The sequence below is a fragment of the Salmo salar genome, chromosome 06 (assembly GCF_965601325.2).
Source record: "Salmo salar chromosome 06, fSalSal1, whole genome shotgun sequence".
NCBI lineage: Eukaryota > Metazoa > Chordata > Actinopteri > Salmoniformes > Salmonidae > Salmo > Salmo salar.
The window spans coordinates 50,412,066-50,430,878 of NC_138296.1; the positions used below are offsets into that span (position 1 = coordinate 50,412,066).

At 41.8% G+C, this 18,813-nt stretch overlaps 1 protein-coding gene across 2 annotated transcripts; it reads left to right on the forward strand.

Moving 5' to 3' along the window:
- Window positions 1-320: 320 nt before the first annotated feature.
- LOC106607442 (adenylosuccinate lyase) lies at window positions 321-18,662 on the forward strand. Of its 2 annotated transcripts, none has more exons than XM_014204392.3 (11): window positions 321-539; window positions 2,948-3,151; window positions 5,257-5,301; window positions 5,487-5,566; window positions 9,537-9,755; window positions 9,917-10,007; window positions 10,152-10,221; window positions 12,027-12,265; window positions 16,033-16,122; window positions 17,932-18,108; window positions 18,356-18,662. In XM_014204392.3, the coding sequence occupies exons 1-11, from the start codon at window positions 384-386 to the stop codon at window positions 18,440-18,442; spliced, it is 1,458 nt and encodes a 485-aa protein (XP_014059867.3). In that variant the 5' UTR covers window positions 321-383; the 3' UTR covers window positions 18,443-18,662. The 2 variants fall into 2 exon arrangements, with proteins under 2 accessions (XP_014059867.3, XP_014059870.1); XM_014204395.3 differs by lacking the exon at window positions 321-539 and adding an exon at window positions 1,238-1,381.
- Window positions 18,663-18,813: the final 151 nt, after the last annotated feature.

An 18,813-nucleotide genomic window follows, 5' to 3' on the forward strand; every position in this document is an offset into this window, starting at 1 on the left:
TTATCAAGTCGCAGAAAATTGAGTTTGTGGTGGCAGCTGCAGAGAGGTATTTGGGTGTGCGAGACTTCACATCAGAAGAGTTACAGGGTGTGTTAAGTGGTGATGTCCCATCCTTTCAGGTTGTCAGCCTTAGTTAGGACTAAATAGATGTAAATAGTCGAGTAGGGTTGTGGTATTTTTTATTATTATATATAGCATTTTTTTGTGAGTGTTGTTAGATGGTAGGGTATTTGTTTATTTATTTATTTATTCAAGCAAAGTATAAGGGAGTTGTACTCCAGTCTAGTAGATGGCGGTAATGCAACATTTATTGAATGCCAACCGCCGTTAAACCTCATCGAAGAAGACGAGGTGAGGCGTGCTGCCTGAGGCTTGCAATACACATGTCAGTCATGGACACATTTGGAGACGAATTTAATAAGTATCGTTCGCCGCTGGTGTCACGATATGCCAGCAAGGAAATGGCCTATAACTTCAGTGACAGGAAGAAATTCACAACGTGGAGAAAACTGTGGATCTACTTGGCCAAAGCTGAGAAGGTGTGCGCTAATTAGCCACTTAGCTAGCTAGATGTAATATTGGCTAGTAAGCATGCATGTTATTTTAGCTATCTTGCTATAGCATGTTTCAGTAGCTATGGTTTTCCAAATTATTTGCGCACTTTATGCTACAAAATGAGGTCTATTTTAAGTTTGCGACCTTGAGAGATCCTTCTCAAGTTCCCTGCTCTAAATATAGGAGGACCTTATAGTAAATGAACAGCTTCAGAATATAACGTTACTGTATTTGCCTTACAAGACAGAAGATGCAAACCAAACAAACTAGCTAGTATGATGCATTGTCTTGTGATAAGCTGTAGAGTATTGATGTATGATTGTGGATGTAACAATGCATGTAGTTATTCATCAACAGTACCCAGTTGTTGGCAGTCAGGAAAGTGACTGGGATGGTTGGTAAAGTAAGTTAGGCTATTCAATCAACCCTGTAGGGGTATACATCTGAAGGACTTCTATCTAAAATAATCTAGCCTCTCTTTAACTTGATGTCAGGGTTCCAAATCACTTTCAGCTAGTTCAGTGACCCCACTGCAAATTCCAATATTCCACTGCTGTTGGCCTACACTATTTGGAAACTGGATATGGATTTCCAGCTATTTCCACATGATAAACAAACCTGCAGACAGTGAAACCTAGATAAGAGTTGTCCAGCAAAGACCTTTAAGAGAAAAACACTAGGCTATTTTTGAAGACAAAAATGACTTCCACAACTCTTGTAATTTACAGGGAAGCTGTGTGTTTGTAATTAACCTTACTACCAGACCCTCTGTCACATGCAACAGCTCAGCTGATCTGTTAGTGGAGGGGAAATGGACTACACAAAGGTAAGGAATAAGGATATAGGCAGGGCCTAGCCTATGGGCAAAAAGTACAAAATACAGATATTTTGTATCAAAATAAATGAGAAAATTCTTGGACAAATATATTTGCAAGTAGCTGGCCCGAACAGCAAAAACATTCTCAGTAATGGTTTTACATTGACTGTATTATGTTTTTGTTTAACTACCTTAGTTGAGCAAGTCCACTCTGGTAAGGGTGCCTGCTAAATCACCTAAATGTATATGTGAAAATGAACATACCAAAATGAACTACAAAGCACACAGTGTATTGTTTCGGAGCAGAGCTATTAGAATAATACTCAGCATGCTTTGCAATTGTTACAATTTGTATATTTAGTTAATTTAGTGCTATCAGACTTCTGATACCAATGCAGGGTGAAAGGTGGGCCACAAAATGTGAACCGCTATACAAACTGGTATAGAAAAATATTTTGAAAATACAAATTTCAGTATTCTGAAAATACATTGGGGTGTAGTTCAGACCAGTGTAATTCAAATGACGAAATACTCAGAAGTAATTAAAATACGTATTTCAAATACATGTAACAGAAATACTGCCTATGGGGACTTTTAGCAGCTACACACACACACACACACACACACAGAGCAGGGCTATGGTGGTGGAATCTCTCTTCTCACACTCGCTAGCAGCTAGTCGCTACTATAGTCTTGTGCCCTCATGAAAACGAATGTACAGACAGTGTTCCCATACAAAATGTTGTTTCGTCAGATTTCAAATAGCAAGTTTGTCTCCAATGTCTCTCTGAAATCTGCTGGGGTGGGTTTGTGTCAAAAATAGCCAGGCCAAAATGTCATGGTAATAGGACACTAACACCCTGAGAGTTAGCCTAGCCTCTTTACGCTATTCACTCTCCTTCCTTGTCCTTGGCCCTAAATAACCCTTCTATGTTTTCAGATATGTAAGTTGCATGTGATATTAGTGGAAACTTCACCACTACACTGCTTATAGCCTACCTATCCAGATCCAAGTAAAACACATTTAAGTGTAACTAACGGCTAAGGGGAAGGAATGTCGCTCGCTATTGTCATTAACACAGGGCCAAACTCCTCTGCTCTGCTACTCGAACAACACGTTCTATTTTTCAATGGTTTTAAATAGACCTGCTACCATAACGAAGATTGTGCTGGAATAGTTTTCCTAGCTTCTGTGTGAGATATGGAGCAAAGCAACCACCTCTAGCTATCTGTTTGAAAGTGATCTGAAAATGTTGACACACTTTCTGGACCGTTCCACCACACATCCCATTGACACAATTGGCTTACTTTTATTATATAGTACCATACAATGTGCAATTACTTCAATGTAGCAACAATGTTTCAGCTTTATAAAAGCTAGAGAACACTTGATAAAGTAGCTAGAGCTTACACTGAATGCATATCCCAGAGTATCAGTTAAAAACCAGCAATGACAGGCTGCAGTGCTTTCACTACGCCTCTAGGGTACCAGCTCTAACTTTCTCTGCTCCTCTTGTCCTTCCTGTTGACCTCCAGGCTCTTGGTTTGCTGCTTATAATATTCTCCCTTCTCCAGGCTCTTGGCCTGCCCGTCACCGAAGCCCAGGTAGCAGAGATGGAGAGCCATGCTGAGGACATCGACTTTGCCATGGCGGCAGAGGAGGAGAGCAAGCTGAGGCACGATGTCATGGCCCACGTGCACACCTTCGCCCACTGCTGCCCCACCGCTGCTCCCATCATCCACCTGGGTGCCACTTCCTGTTACGTGGGAGACAACACGGTAAGAGAAGCCCAATCCCAAATAGACCTCTAGATCTGAAATGGTTTGACAGGTGTAGGCATTGTTACTTAGCCTCTGGTAGACTAGGTGAAAGTTTCACCATATTGCTTATACCAATCAAATCCTCTTAGATCTCCAGAAGGGCACAGGGCTTGGGGGTTAATTTTGGGTTGGGCCATGTATTCCACATGCAACAGTCTGCAGACAGTTACTTTTAGACCAAAAGTACCACGTTATTTTAGGATGAGTGTGCTTAATGGTCACATTTGTTTCTCATGGGTATATATTAGAAGTCGACCGATTTAATCTGAATGGCTGATTTAATTAGGGCCGTTCAAGTTTTCATAACAATCAGTAATCGGCATTTTTGGACACCGATTATGGCCGATTACATTGCACTCCACGAGTAGACTGCGTGGCAGGCTGACTACCTGTTATGCGAGTGCAGCAAGGAGCCAAGGTAAGGTGCTAGCTAGCATTAAACTTATCTTATAAAAACAATCAATCTTAACATAATCACTAGTTAACTACACATGGTTGATGATATTACTAGTTTATCTAGCTTGTCCTGCGTTGCATATAATCGATGCGGTGCCTGTTAATTTATCAATGAATCACAGCCTACTTCGCCAAACGGGTGATTTAACAAGACTATTTGCGAAAAAAGCACTGTCGTTGCACCAATGTGTACCTAACCATAAACATCAACGCCTTTCTTAAAATCAATACACAAGTGTATATATATTTAAACCTGCATATTTAGTTGATATTGCCTGCTAACATGAATTTCTTTTAACTAGGGAAATTGTCACTTCTCTGTGCAACAGAGTCAGGGTATATGCAGCAGTTTAGGCCGCCTGGCTTGTTGCGAACTGTGTGAAGACAATTTCTTCCTAACAAAGACAGCCAACTTCGCCAAACGGGGGATGATTTAACAAAAGCGCATTTGCGAAAAAAGCACTGTCGTTGCACCAATGTGTACCTAACCATAAACATCAACGCCTTTCTTAAAATCAATACACAGAAGTATATATTTTTTAACCTGCATATTTAGTTAAAAGAAATTCATGTAAGCAGGCAATATTAACTCGGCAAATTGTGTCACTTCTCTTGCGTTCATTGCACGCAGAGTATGGGTATATGAACAGTTTGGGCCGCCTGGCTCGTTGTGAACTAATTTGCTCGAATTTTACAAAATTATGACATAACATTGAAGGTTGTGCAATGTAACAGCGATATTTAGACTTATGGATGCCACCCGTTAGATAAAATACGGAACGGTTCCGTATTTCACTGAAAGAATAAACGTTTGTTTTCGAAATTATAGTTTCCGGATTTGACCATATTAATGACCTAAGGCTCGTATTTCTGTGTGTAATTATATTATAATTAAGTCTATGATTTGATAGCGCAGTCTGACTGAGCGGTGGTAGGCAGCAGCAGGCTCGTAAGCATTCATTCAAACAGCACTTTCCTGCATTTGCCAGTAGCTCTTCACAATGCTTCAACCATTGCGCTGTTTATGACTTCAAGCCTATCAACTCCCGAGATTAGGCTGGCAATACTGAAGTACCTATTAGAACATCCAATAGTCAAAGGTATATGAAATACAAATGGTATAGAGAGAAATAGTCCTATAATAACTACAACCTAAAACTTCTTACCTGGGAATATTGAAGACTCATGTTAAAAGGAACCACTCGCTTTCAAATGTTCTCATGTTCTGAGCAAGGAACTTAAACGTTAGCTTTTTTACATGGCACATATTGCACTTTTACTTCTCCAACACTGTTTTTGCATTACTTAAACCAAATTGAACATGTTTCATTATTTATTTGAGACTAAATTGATTTTATTGATGTATTATATTAAGTTAAAATAGTGTTCATTCAGTATTGTTGTAATTGTCATTATTACAAATATTTTTTTTTATATATATATAAAAATCGTCCGATTAATCGGTATCGGCTTTTTTTGGTCCTCCAATTATCGGTATCGAAAAATCAGTATCGGTCGACCTCTAGTGTATATTTATACAACTTTGAGATTTCTATGCATAATGACTGATATGCCTGCTGTTTTTTTTCTTCTGTTTTTTTCTTCAGGATTTGATCATGCTTCGTGACGGTTTTGACATTCTCCTGCCGAAGGTAAGTTAGTGGTTATAGACCAGGGAGGATTAGTTCTACTACCCCCAGGCCAGCACTAGATATGGATAGTATGCTGTAAAGTTATGTGCAACTTTGTGTTGAAATGTCTGAGAAAGTCAACTAAGTATGATCCTGTATATCCCTCATCACTTCCGTAAACTAATAACAAATTTCTGTCTTTATAGTTGGCCAGAGTGATCGACAGACTATCAAACTTTGCTGAAAAATACGCTGGTCTCCCCACCCTGGGTTTCACACATTACCAGTAAGTATGAACACCTCAGGAGGTTCTAACTGTTAACTCGAAATGACACAATGACAAAATTCCAGTTTAACAAAGTTTACTATACCGTATGAACTCAAGGCTAGGTCCATCAACAACCAAACTTCCCGCGCAGGTGCACTCTTGACAGAGTGCTGGCCCCGTAATAACAGAAATATAGGGATACTTAAAGCATGAACTTAACTCTTTTCTATAAAGACAAATAAAACAACAACATAATTAAATGTCCAAGTATTATTATTAACTTCCCCATTACAAATGGGTTGTGTGACAGTTTTTATTTGTATTACTCAAGCTACTGAGAGCCTGTAGGAGCACAAGACCGGATGCTCCTTTTTTAGTCACACAGTCAGCAAGCTGTTCCTTTGGTCGACCACGGAATCCGCTGGATACTGTGGTCGACCACAAAGGAACAGCTTGCTTGTGTTCCTAAGCTATTTTGACACCCACCAAGTTTGGTACTCACCAAACTCAGATTTACTATAAGAAAAATTGAATTACCTTTGCTGTTCTTCGTCAGAATGCACTCCCAGGACTTCTACTTAAACAACAAATGTTGGTTTGGTTCCAAATAATCCATAGTTATATCCAAATAGCGGCTTTTTGTTCGTGCGTTCAAGACACTATCCGAAGGGTAACGTATCGTGACAAAAAATTTAAAAATATTCCATTACTGTACTTCGAAGCATGTCAAATGCTGTTTAAAATCAATTTTTATGCGATTTTTCTCGTAAAATAGCGATAATATTCCGACCGGGAGTGGTTGTTTTTCGTTCAAAGACTGAGAAAGTAAAATGGACTCTTCACGTGCACGCGCGCAACCGTCTCATTGTTCTCAGATCGACCACTTACCAAATGCGCTACTGTTTTTCAGCCTGTAACTGCAGAGTCACCATTCAACGTTCTGGCGCCTTCTGAGAGCCTATGGGAGCCTTAGGAAGTGTCATGTTACAGCAGAGATCCTTTGTTTTGGATAGAGATGACAAAGAAGGCCAAGAAATGGTCAGAGAGGGCGCTTCCTGTTTGGAATCTTCTCAGGTTTTGGCCTGCCATATGAGTTCTGTTATACTCACAGACACCATTCAAACAGTTTTAGAAACTTTAGGGTGTTTTCTATCCAAATCAAACAATTATATGCATATTCTAGTTACTGGGCAGGAGTAGTAACCAGATTAAATCGGGTACGTTTTTTATCCGGCCGTGCAAATACTGCCCCCTATCCCCAACAGGTTAAGCAAACCTTCCCTGAAGAAGGCAGGGGCTGTACTAGACATAAAAAATGACAAGGCAGTGATGTTTAACCTGTTAAGTCAAAATGAGGCTCAGTAGTGTGTGTGTGGCCTCCACGTGCCTGTATGACCTCCCTACAACGCCTGGGCATGCTCCTGATGAGGTGGCGGATGGTCTCCTGAGGGATCTCCTCCCAGACCTGGACTAAAGCATCCGCCAACTCCTGGACAGGCTGTGGTGCAACGTGGCGTTGGTGGATGGAGCGAGACATGATGTCTCAGATGTGCTCAATTGGATTCAGGTCTGGAGAACGGGCGGGCCAGTCCATAGCATCAATGCCTTCCTCTTGCAGGAACTGCTGACACACTCCAGCCACATGAGGTCTAGCATTGTCTTGCATTAGGAGGAACCCAGGGCCAACCGCACCAGCATATGGTCTCACAAGGGGTCTGAGGATCTCATCTCGGTACCTAATGGCAGTCAGGCTACCTCTGGCGAGCACATGGAGGGCTGTGCGGCCCCCCAAAGAGATGCCACCCCACACCATGACTGACCCACCGCCAAACCGGTCATTCTGGAGGATGTTGCAGGCAGCAGAACGTTCTCCACGCATTGATGTGCCATCCTGGATGAGCTGCACTACCTGAGCCACTTGTGTGGGTTGTAGACTCCGTCTCATGCTACCACTAGAGTGAAAGCACCACCAGCATTCAAAAGTGACCAAAACATCAGCCAGGAAGCATAGGAACTGAGAAGTGGTCTGTGGTCCCCACCTGCAGAACCAGTCCTTTATTGGGGGTGTCTTGCTAATTGCCTATAATTTCCACCTGTTGTCTATTCCATTTGCACAACAGCATGTGAAATTTATTGTCAATCAGTGTTGCTTCCTAAGTGGACAGTTTGATTTCACAGAAGTGTGATTGACTTGGAGTTACATTGTGTTGTTTAAGTGTTCCCTTTATTTTTTTGAGCAGTGTATATTTTTACCTTTATTTAACTAGGCAAGTCAGTTAAGAACAATTTCTTATTTACAATGCCGGCCTACATGGACTTTCAAGGAAATCAAATCACTTTATTTGTCACATGCGCCGAATACAACAAGTGTAGACCTTACCGTAAAATGCTTACTTACAAGCCCTTAACCAACAGTGCAGTTCAAGAAGAGTTAAGAAAATATTTACCAAATAAAACTAAAGTAACACAATAAAATAACAATGACGAGGCTATATACCGGGGTACTGGTACCCGAGTCCGTGTGCGGGGGTACAGGTTAGTTGAGGTCATTTGTACATGTAGGTAGGGGTGAAGTGACTATGCATAGATAATAAACAACGAGTAGCAGCAGTGTACAAAACAAATGGAGCGGGGGGGAGTCCTAACCTAATGATGGTGTCATGTTTTGGCCATGCAGTTTTGGGTGAATGGGGAGTACAGGAGGGGACTAAGTACACACCCCTGAGGGGCCACAGTGTGGAGGATCAGCGTGGCAGACTTGTTGTGGCCTACCCTTACCATCTGGGGGTGGCACGTCAGGAAGACCAGGATCCAGTTGCAGAGGAGGGTGTTTAATCCCAGAGCTGTAGTCAATGAACAGCATTGAACAGCATTCTCACAGGTGTTCCTTTTGTCCAGGTGGGAAAGGGCAGTGTGGAGTGCGATTTCAGATTGCGTCATCTGTGGATCTGTTGGGGCGGTATGCGAATTACAGTGGGGTCTAGGGTATCCAGGAGGATGCTGTTGATGTAAGCCATGCTCAGCCTTTCAAAGCACTTCATGGCTACCGACGTGAGTGCTACGGGGCGGTAATCATTTAGGCAGGTTACCTTCGCTTCATTGGGCACAGAAACTATGGTGGTCTGCTTGAAACATGTGGGTATTGCAGACTCGGTCAGGGAGAGGTTGAAAATGTCAGTGAAGACATTTGCCAGTTGGTCCACATCCGTCTGGCCCTGCGTCTTTTGTGAATGGTGACGTGTTTAAAGGTCTTGCTCACATCAGTAACCGAGAGCGTTATCACACAGTCATCCAGAACAGCTGGTGCTCTCGTACATGCTTCAGTCTTGCTTACCTCGAGGAAAGCATAAAAGGCATTTAGCTCTTCTGGTAGGCTCGCGTGACTGGGCAGCTCGCGTCTGTATTTCCCTTTTGTAGTCCGTAATAGTGTATGCCCTGCTACATCCGACGAGCTTAAAAGCCGGTGGAGTAGGATTCTTAGCGGGATTTCTTGTAAGAGTCTGGATTAGTGTCCCGCTCCTTGAAAGTGGCAGCTCTAGCCTTTAGCTCGATGCGGATGTTGCCTGTACTCTATGGCTTCTGGTTGGGATATGTACGTACGGTCACTGTGGGGACAACGTCGTCGATGCACTTATTGATGAAGACATTGTCAGCCTAAGTGAGCCCGACCAACCCCCCCTGGCTCATGGACTATGTGCCGTTGTGGATATATCCCATTTGTCTATGAACACTCATGGTCCTCTCATATTAAAGAGTTATGTATTCAGTGCTTCTGAGTCCACTTTAATCTCTCTGCCTTATTTTTCTCAGTCTTCATCTTTCTGTTTTATTTTTATATGAATCTTTATTTTTCCCCTCCACATTTTATTTGAACTTTTCTTCTCCTTCTCTCACCATTTATATTATTTTCCACCTCTCTCATTTTCTTTTCATCTTTATCTCTTGCGCTCTCATAAATTCATATATATAACCTACCTACCTCTACCAGGCCGGCCCAGTTGACCACAGTGGGTAAGAGAGCATGTCTGTGGCTCCAGGACCTGGCCATGGACATGCGGAACCTTCAGCGCGCCCGTGAAGACCTGCGTTTCCGGGGGGTGAAGGGTACTACGGGCACCCAGGCCAGCTTTCTGCAGCTCTTCCAGGGGGACCATGATAAGGTGGAGGATCTGGACAGAATGGTCACAGAGATGGCAGGCTTCAAAAAGTGAGTTAAATGTATACTTTTATGTCAAGAGTCTCTTGAGTTTCCTATTTGCCACACTTTTTGTCATTTGAGGCCAAACAAATTGCTGAAATACCTTTTTTTTTTAAATGTATTTATATTTTTTATTATTATTCTTCAATCCTGTACATTTTTCCTCCCAGGGCTTACATGGTGACTGGACAGACGTACAGTCGTAAGGTAGACATCGACTGCCTCTCTCACCTGGCCAGCATGGGAGCCACCATCCACAAGGTTGAGATGAGTTTTGACTGGACATCAGTTTGTCATTCTTACTACCGTAAATCACAAGTCTGTCTACGGAGAAACAATGCCTCCTGGTGGTCTTTGACAGTAGTGGAATGACCCACAGGTAATAAATTATACTCTCCTCCTCAGATCTGCACTGACATCCGCCTGCTGGCTAACCTTAAAGAGATTGAGGAGCCTTTTGAAAAGGAGCAAATTGGTGAGTCATAAGAAGGAAATTGGTCCACTTCCTACCCAGGTATAAAGGAATCTAATCCCAAAACTAGGGTTAATATCCTTTGTATTTCCTTGATTCCTTACATCCTCTCTCCTTACCTCTCAAAGCAGATTGGAGCAAAATAACAGAAGAACCTCCACCTCTGATCTTCTGCTCCAATGTACTTTGAGAAAGAGGCAAGGAGAGAGGATGTGAGGAATCAATAAAATACAATTGAGTTTTAGCCCTAGATTTCACTTTGATTAAGGCACCAACTGCTAAACCATCCTGATGTTTCAGAGTAAACAGCTAGTTTAACCTCTTGCATCTAGACGTTCCGCTAGCGTTCCGTTCCGCTAGCCAAATATCCAATGGAAGAACGTGGCGCGAAATACAAATACCTCAAAAATGCTATAATTTCAATTTTTCAACCATACGACTATTTTACACCATTTTAAAGACAAGACTCTCGTTAATCTAACCACATTGTCCGATTTCAAAAAGGCTTTACAGCGAAAGCAAAACATTAGATTATGTTAGGAGAGTACATAGCCAAAAACAATCACACAGCCATTTTCCATGCAAGCATATATGTCACATAAACCCAAAACACAGCTAAATGAAGCACTAACCTTTGATGATCTTCATCAGATGAAGGACGTTATGTTATACAATACATGCATGTTTTGTTCAATCAAGTTAATATTTATATCAAAAAACAGCTTTTTACATTAGCATGTGATGTTCAGAACTAGCATTCCCACCCAAAACTTCCGGTGAATTTACTAAATTACTCATCATAAACGTTGACAAAATACATAATTATTTTAAGAATTATAGATACAGAACTCCTTTATGCAATCGCTATGTCAGATTTTAAAATAGCTTTTCGGCGAAAGCACATTTTGCAATATTCTGAGTACATAGCTCAGCCATCACAGCTAGCTATTCAGACACCCGCCAACTTCGGGCCTCACTAAACTCAGAATTACTATTAGAAAAAATTGTATTACCTTTGCTGATCTTTGTCAGAATGCACTCCCAGGACTGCTACTTCCAGAAGAAATGTTGTTTTTGTTCCAAATAATCCATATTTATGTCCAAATACCTCCGTTTTGTTCGTGCGTTCAGGTAACTATCCAAAGGGTAACGCGCAAGCGCATATCGAGACCAAAAAATTCCAAATGTTCCTTTACCGCACTTAGAATCATGACAAACCCTGTTTTAAATCAATTTTTATGGTATTTTTCTCGTAAAATAGCGCTAATATTCCAACCGGACAATAGTGTATTCATTGAAATAGGAAAATAAAAAACAGCATTCTCGCGGGACCGCGTATCTCCAATCTCTTAGTCACCAGGCAGTCCACTGACAAACTGTGCTAGTATACTCTGCCCAGAGACAGAAGACGCCTCAATCCGCATTCTGAAGGCTTTAGAGAGCCAATGGAAGCCTTAGAAAGTGCCACGTAACAGCTCAGGTACTGTAGTTTCAATAGAGAAGCAAAAGAAGGACTACAATTTCACAGACAGGCCACTTCCTGCTTGGAATCTTCTCAGGTTTTTGCCTGCCATATGAGTTCTGTTATACTCACAGACACCATTCAAACAGTTTTAGAAACTTCAGAGTGTTTTCTATCCAAATCTAATAATATGCATATTCTCGTTTCTGGGCAAGAGTAGTAACCAGTTTAAATCGGGTACTTTTTTTCATCCGGCCGTGAAAATACTGCCCCCTATCCCAAACAGGTTAACTTATTTCCTAAATGTTACTTGTCTGGGTCCCACTGACTGCCTCTCCCCCACCAGGCTCCAGTGCCATGCCCTACAAGAGGAACCCAATGCGTTGTGAGCGTTGCTGTAGTCTGGCCCGCCACCTGATAGCACTGCTCGCTGACCCCCTCCAGACCGCCTCTGTCCAGTGGCTGGAAAGAACACTGGATGACAGTGCCAATAGGAGAATCTCTCTCCCTGAGTCTTTCCTTACCGCTGACATCATCCTCAGCACCCTGCAGAACATCACCGAAGGCCTGGTGGTCTACCCCAAGGTAAATTCATTGAATTTATTAGATAATTAGAAGTAGTAGGCTTGTCCAGACAGAAATTATTGAGGATAAAAAACACAATAAACCAGGAGGCTTATTTCCATTGTTGTCCTCATAAGGTATTATCACCACCATTTTAAACCTTGTCATTTCATGATAATGCACACACAACTGCACTTTCCCCACAGTACATCTGTTGGCTATAACACATCACAGAGGAACAACATTCAACTCAAACGGTCTTGTATGTTATGTAGGGGTGTAACGGTTGTGTGTGGGAGAGATAGCTCTCCTCCATCATCATCATTTAAATCTCCAGTTTGGGAACATTTTGGCTTCCCAGTAGACGCAAAAATGTATTGAACATAGGAGGAAATCAACTAAATGTATTGAATTTATTAGAGCATTAATTCATTTGCCCAAGATGATGATAAGACATGAACAAAATGCACAAGTCATTCGTATTTTTACTTCAACTTTCTGAAGAGGTAATGTCGCGAGAATGCCCCTGTCTGTGTATAGCTGTAAACAATGATGCTAATGACAACCGTCTTCTGGTAGATGGAAAGTCTTTCCCATAAACCTTCTCAATGAAATGTTAACCATAAAGTAATCTATGAACAGTGCCTTCGGAAAGTATTCAGACCCCTTGACTTTTTCCACATTTTGGTACGTTGCAGGCTTATTCTAAAATTAATTAAATAAAAATCCTCAGCAATCTACAACAATACCAAATGCACAATACAAATGTATTACAATTAAAAACCGCTACTTTATTTACATAAGTATTCAGATCCTTTGCTATGAGACTCGAACTTGAGCTCAGGTGCATCCTGTTTCCATTGATCATCCTTGAGATGTTTTTTCAACTTGATTGGAGTCCACCTGTGGTAAATTCAATTGACTGGACATGATTTAGAAAGGCACACACCTGTCAATATAAGGTCCCAAAGTTGACGGTGCATGTCAGAGCAAAATTGTCCATTGAGCTCTGAAACAGGATTGTGTCGAGGCACAAATCTGGGGAAGGGTACCAAAATATTTCTGCAGCATTGAAGGTCCCCTAGAACACAGTGGCCTCCATCATTCTTAAATGGAAGAAGTTTGTAACCACCAAGACTCTTCTAGAGCTGGCCGGCCGGCCAAACTGAGCAATCGGGGAGAAGGGCCTTGGTCAGGGAGGTGACCAAGAACCAGATGGTCACTGACAGAGCTCTAGAGTTCCTCTGTGAAGATGGGAGAACCTTCCAGAAGGAAAACCATCTCTGCAGCAGTGGCCAGACGGAAGCCATTCCTCAGTTAAAGGCACATGACAGCCCGCTTGGAGTTTGCCAAAAGGCACCTAAAGACTCTCAGACCATGAGAAACACGATTATCTGAACTCTTTGGCCTGAATGCCAAGCGTCACGTCTAGAGAACATGGCACCATCCTTACGGTGAAGCATGGTGGTGGTAGCATGCTGTGGCAATGTTTTTCAGCGGCAGGGATTGGGAGACTAGTCAGGATCGAGGCAAAGATGAACAGAGCAAAGTACAGAGAGATCCTTGACGAGAACCTGCTCCAGAGCTCTCAGGACCTTTAGGCTGGGGCGAAGGTTCCCTTCTCAACAGGACAACGACCCTCAGCACACAGCCAAGACAACGCAGGAGTGGCTTCGGGACAAGTCTCTGAATGTCCTTGAGTGGCCCAGCCAGTGCCCAGACTTAAACTTGATCGAATATCTTTGGAAAGACCTGGAAATAGCTGTGCAGCAACGCTCCCCATTCAACTCTTCAATCACATGTGTGCTACATAAACACTGTCTACCAAACAAGGCACTTGCTGGTGTGCACCTAAATGAAAGGGTATCTACACCCAAAAATGAAAATGTCTTTGTGGTTTAAGCATTGTTGTGGGCTTTGAACCTCCAATGTTGTTTTTTCTATTTCTTTTTTCTACAAAACGGAATTAGGCAAAAAATAAAGCCATTTTATTGGGCTCTACATTAGTGGCAAGAAAAAGTATGTGAACCCTTTGGAAATACCTGGATTGCTGCATAAATTGGTCATAAAATTTGATCACAATAGACAAACAGTCTGCTTAAACGAATAACACACACTTATATGTGTTCATGTCTTTATTGAACACACCGTGTAAACATTCACAGTACAGGGTGGGAAAAGTATGTGAACCCTTGGATTTAAAAACTGGTTGACCCTCATTTGGCAGCAATAACCGCAACCAAATGTTTTCTCTAGTTGTGGATCAGACCTGCACAACGGTCAGGAGGAACTCTGGACCATTCCTCTTTACAAAACTGTTTCAGTTAAGCAATATTCTTGGCATGTCTGGTGTGAACTGCTCTCTTGAGGTCATGCCACAGCATCTCAATCGGGTTGAGGTCAGGACTCTGACTGGGCCACTCCAGAAGGCATATTTTCTTCTGTTGAAGCCATTCTGTTGTTGATTTACTTCGGTGTTTTGGGTCCTTGTCCTGTTGCATCACCCAACTTCTGTTGAGCTTCAATTGGCAGACAGATAGCCTAACATTCTCCTGCAAAATGTCTTGATAAACTTGGAAATTCATTTTTCCGTCATTGATAGCAAGATGTCCTGACCCTGAGGCAGCAAAGCAGCCCCAAACCATGATACTCCCTCCACCATACTTTACAGTTGGGATGACGTTTTGATGTTGCTGTACTGTGCCTTTTTTTCTCCACGTAGTGTTGTGTGTTCCTTCCAAACAAGTCAACTTTAGTTTAATCTGTCCACAGAATATTTTGCCAATAGCGCTGTGGAACATCCAGGTGCACTTTTGTAAATTTCAGACATGCAGGAATGTTTTTTTTTGGGGGGGGGGGGGGGGGGCCTTCTTCTGTGGTGTCCTCCCATGAACACCATTCTTGTTTAGTGTTTTACGTATCGTAGACTCGTCAACGGAGATGTTAGCATGTTCCAGAGATTTCTGGAAGTCTTTAGATGACACTCTAGGATTCTTAACCTCATTGAGCATTCTGCGCAGTGCTCTTGCAGTCATCGATGCATGACGGCCACTGCTAGGGAGAGTAGCAACAGTGCTGAACTTTCTCAATTTTTAGACATTTTGTCTTACCGTGGACTGATAAACATCAAGGCTTTTAGAGATACTTTTGTAACCCTTTCCAGCTTTATGCAAGTCAACAATTCTTAATCTTAGGTCTTCTGAGATCTATTTCGTTCGAGGCATTTTTCAGATCAGGCAATGCTTCTTGTGAATAGCAAACTCAAATTTTGTGAGTTTTTTTATAGGGCAAGGCAGCTCTAAGCAACATTCCAATCTAGTCTCATTGATTGGACTCCAGGTTAGCTGACTCCATTTAGCTTTTGGAGAAGTCATTAGCCTAGGGGTTCACATACGTTTTTCCAACCTACACTGTGAATGTATAAATTATGTATTCAATATAGACAATAAAAATACAATAATCTGTTTGTCTATTGTTGTGATTTGGATGAAGATCAAGTTTTATGACCAATTTATGTAGAAATCCAGGTAATTCCAAAGGGTTCACATACTTGCCACTGTATATGATCTATTCCTGGGTTAGTTTTGCATATTTTGCCCAAACTAAAATTAACTACAGTAACTTGCCAATTAATTTTCCTGCTGTACCGAAACTGAACCCTGACCGCAATACGTACCGAAACCTGGGTTTGGTGAACCGTAATGTTACGTATCCCTTTCTCATCACTATAATTTTCATCTATCTCTTTTCCCTCTCGCTTTCTCTCATCCTCCCGCTCTCTCTGTCAGGTGATTGAGAGACACATCCTTCATGAGCTTCCTTTCATGGCTACAGAGAACATCATCATGGCTATGGTGAAGGCTGGAGGCAACAGACAGGTACGCACCCTTCTATTACAGCATGACACCACAACTTATTAGAACAGAACGTATTTCTCACACTCCACGTTGCATAATTAGTCGCACGTTGCATAATTAGTGTAGCGCATCTATTCCTCATCAGTTTTTAAAATATAATTTAGCTGTGGTGGCGAGTGGGGATGCAGACCCCGATGAGTCTTCTGTTGTTACATGTGCATTTTATACATTGGAGCAGGGTGAGTGAAGTTGATACGTTGTGTTATTTCATCCCCTGGTATAACCAAGAGCTCAGGTGGCATTTCATGCACATTTTAGATCATTTCACTAACCATGAGTCCCTTTTTAAACTAATCCCAGGTTGCTACTTATTAGTTTGATAACAAACAATGTTGTTCAGTCATGTCATGTTCACTAGCTGGCTAACAACCTAATGACTTGACAGTAGGTCTAGTCAAATTTGATTGGCACGAGCAGAAAGGAATAGACTCTGCTATTTATGATATGTGCTTCAAAGGTAAGGTAGGATTCATACAGGCCTAATGTAAGCATAAACTATACCAAAAATCTATCTCTTTCTGGTGCTCCTTAAATTCTGTTTGTCGCCTAAAGCTTTTAGTTTGGTGCCTAAGTTGTGAACTGTGTGTGTGTGTGTGTGTGTGTGTGATAGAGGCCGATGGATACTTGTTATCGTGACAACACTGCTACCTCCTGTATGTGTGCTTATTTTCTTAAACAGTACAGTAACTGAATCAAACGACATTTTAATCCCCAGATTGCATGTTTACTGAACTAAAATATAAACCCAACAAATGTTGGTCCCGTCTTTCATGAGCTGAAATAAAATATCCCAGAAATATTCCTTAAGCACAAAAAGCTTATTTCTCTATACTTTTGTGCACAAATTTGTTTACATCCCTGGTATTGAGCATTTCTCCTTTGCCAAGATAATCCATCCACCTGACAGGTGTGGCATATCAAAAAGCTGATTAAACAGAATGATCATTACACAGGTGCACCTTGTGCTGGGGACAATAAAAGGCCACTCTAAAATGTGTAGTTTTGTGTCACAACACAATAACACATATCTCAAGTTTTGAGGGAGCATGCAATTGGCATGCTGACTGCAGGAATGCCCACCAGAGCTGTTGCCAAAAAATGTAATGTTAATTTTTCTACCATAAGCCGCCTCCAACGTCATTTTAGAGAATTTGGCAGTACGTCCAACCGGTCTCACAACCGAAGAACACGTGAAACCACGCCAGCCAGGACCTCCACATCCGGCTTCTTCACCTGCGGGATCGTCTGAGACCAGCCACCCGGACTGCTGATGAAACTGTTAGCACAACCGAAGAATTTCTGCACAAACTGTCAAACAGTCTCAGGGACGCTCTATGCGAAGATGTCTCGCGCTGCATGAGGCATATGGTGGTCACACCAGAAACGGACTGTTTTTCTGATGACCAACAGATGCATATCTGTATTCCCAGTCAAAATCTTTGAAATTGTTGTATGTTGCTGTTTTGTTTTGTACACTTTGTACAAAATAATAAAACGCAGAACTACAGGATGTTTCTTAACATAACTCTTTATTAACTAGCTACAACTACATGTTAGCCTATCTCCAACCACGATCAACTGCCCATGACCTAACCGTCTGGGTGGTCTTAACCAATCACCGCACAGTATGATACGGCGGTAAAATGCATCCAATTATAATTCAGTATGTATTCACATATGAATATTACAGTTGCGTTTGTAATTTTGTTCAGTTTATTATTGTGTAATCACACAGTAACAGTTTCTCTCGTGTCTGTGTTCTTGCACCAGGACTGCCATGAGAAGATCCGTGTGTTGTCCCAGCAGGCTGCAACCGTGGTCAAACATGAGGGGGGAGACAATGACCTCTTGGCCAGGGTCCAGGCTGACCCCTACTTCGCCCCTATCCTGGGCCATCTAGACAACATCCTGGACCCCAAGACCTTCATCGGCCGCGCCCCCCAACAGGTACTATACAGTACACCTTGTTATCTTTGTTTTTCTCAACTTAAAATCATTTTAAAATACCTGTAGTTAAACAGAAAATAATATCCAGCACACTGGGGGTCTTGGTACAGATTTAATGGTGGCAAAAAGATCCATTCAATCTGTTGAGCATCAAAATCACGTGTGCTGTTTTGTATTTAGTACATTATACAGCTTTTCTCCATGTACCTATAGTTGACGCAACCTAACTCATCATTCTCTCACTCAGGTGGCGAGGTTTCTCTCTGAGGAGGTACGCCCTCTGCTGGAACCTTACAAGGCCGAGATTGACGTCAAGATCGAGCTGGAGCTCTAAAACGGGGGACAATCCTGACCTGTAAAACGACTAACCAAAATACTAAAACTGACCCTTAATTTAACCCTGACTTAATTTAAACCAATTCTGAAATATTGTTTTGCAAGTCAGGAGTGGCCTTTTCACTAAAACAAACACATACTGTTACACACCAAAATAAATTACATCATGACTAACATTGCACGCTTTACTGTAAGACAATAAAATACTTAAATCAGAAGTCAGTGAGTTTGTAATGATGTAGTGCTAAACAATCAGGGTTAGAACATAGACCCTGAAATATTTCAGAGATTTCATATGTATATGTATTCCATACTGTTCCAACATTGTTTTCCTAAATTCATGTATGATTCACAAAGTAAAACATCAAC

Bases quoted from the DNA above. Each gene is read 5' to 3' on its own strand.
- LOC106607442 (XM_014204392.3), top strand. From the start codon at position 384: ATGTCAGTCATGGACACATTTGGAGACGAATTTAATAAGTATCGTTCG. The intron at 540-2,947 runs GTGTGCGCTAAT...TCCCTTCTCCAG, and splicing joins ACTTGGCCAAAGCTGAGAAG to GCTCTTGGCCTGCCCGTCAC. The intron at 10,222-12,026 runs GTGAGTCATAAG...CTCCCCCACCAG, and splicing joins TTTTGAAAAGGAGCAAATTG to GCTCCAGTGCCATGCCCTAC.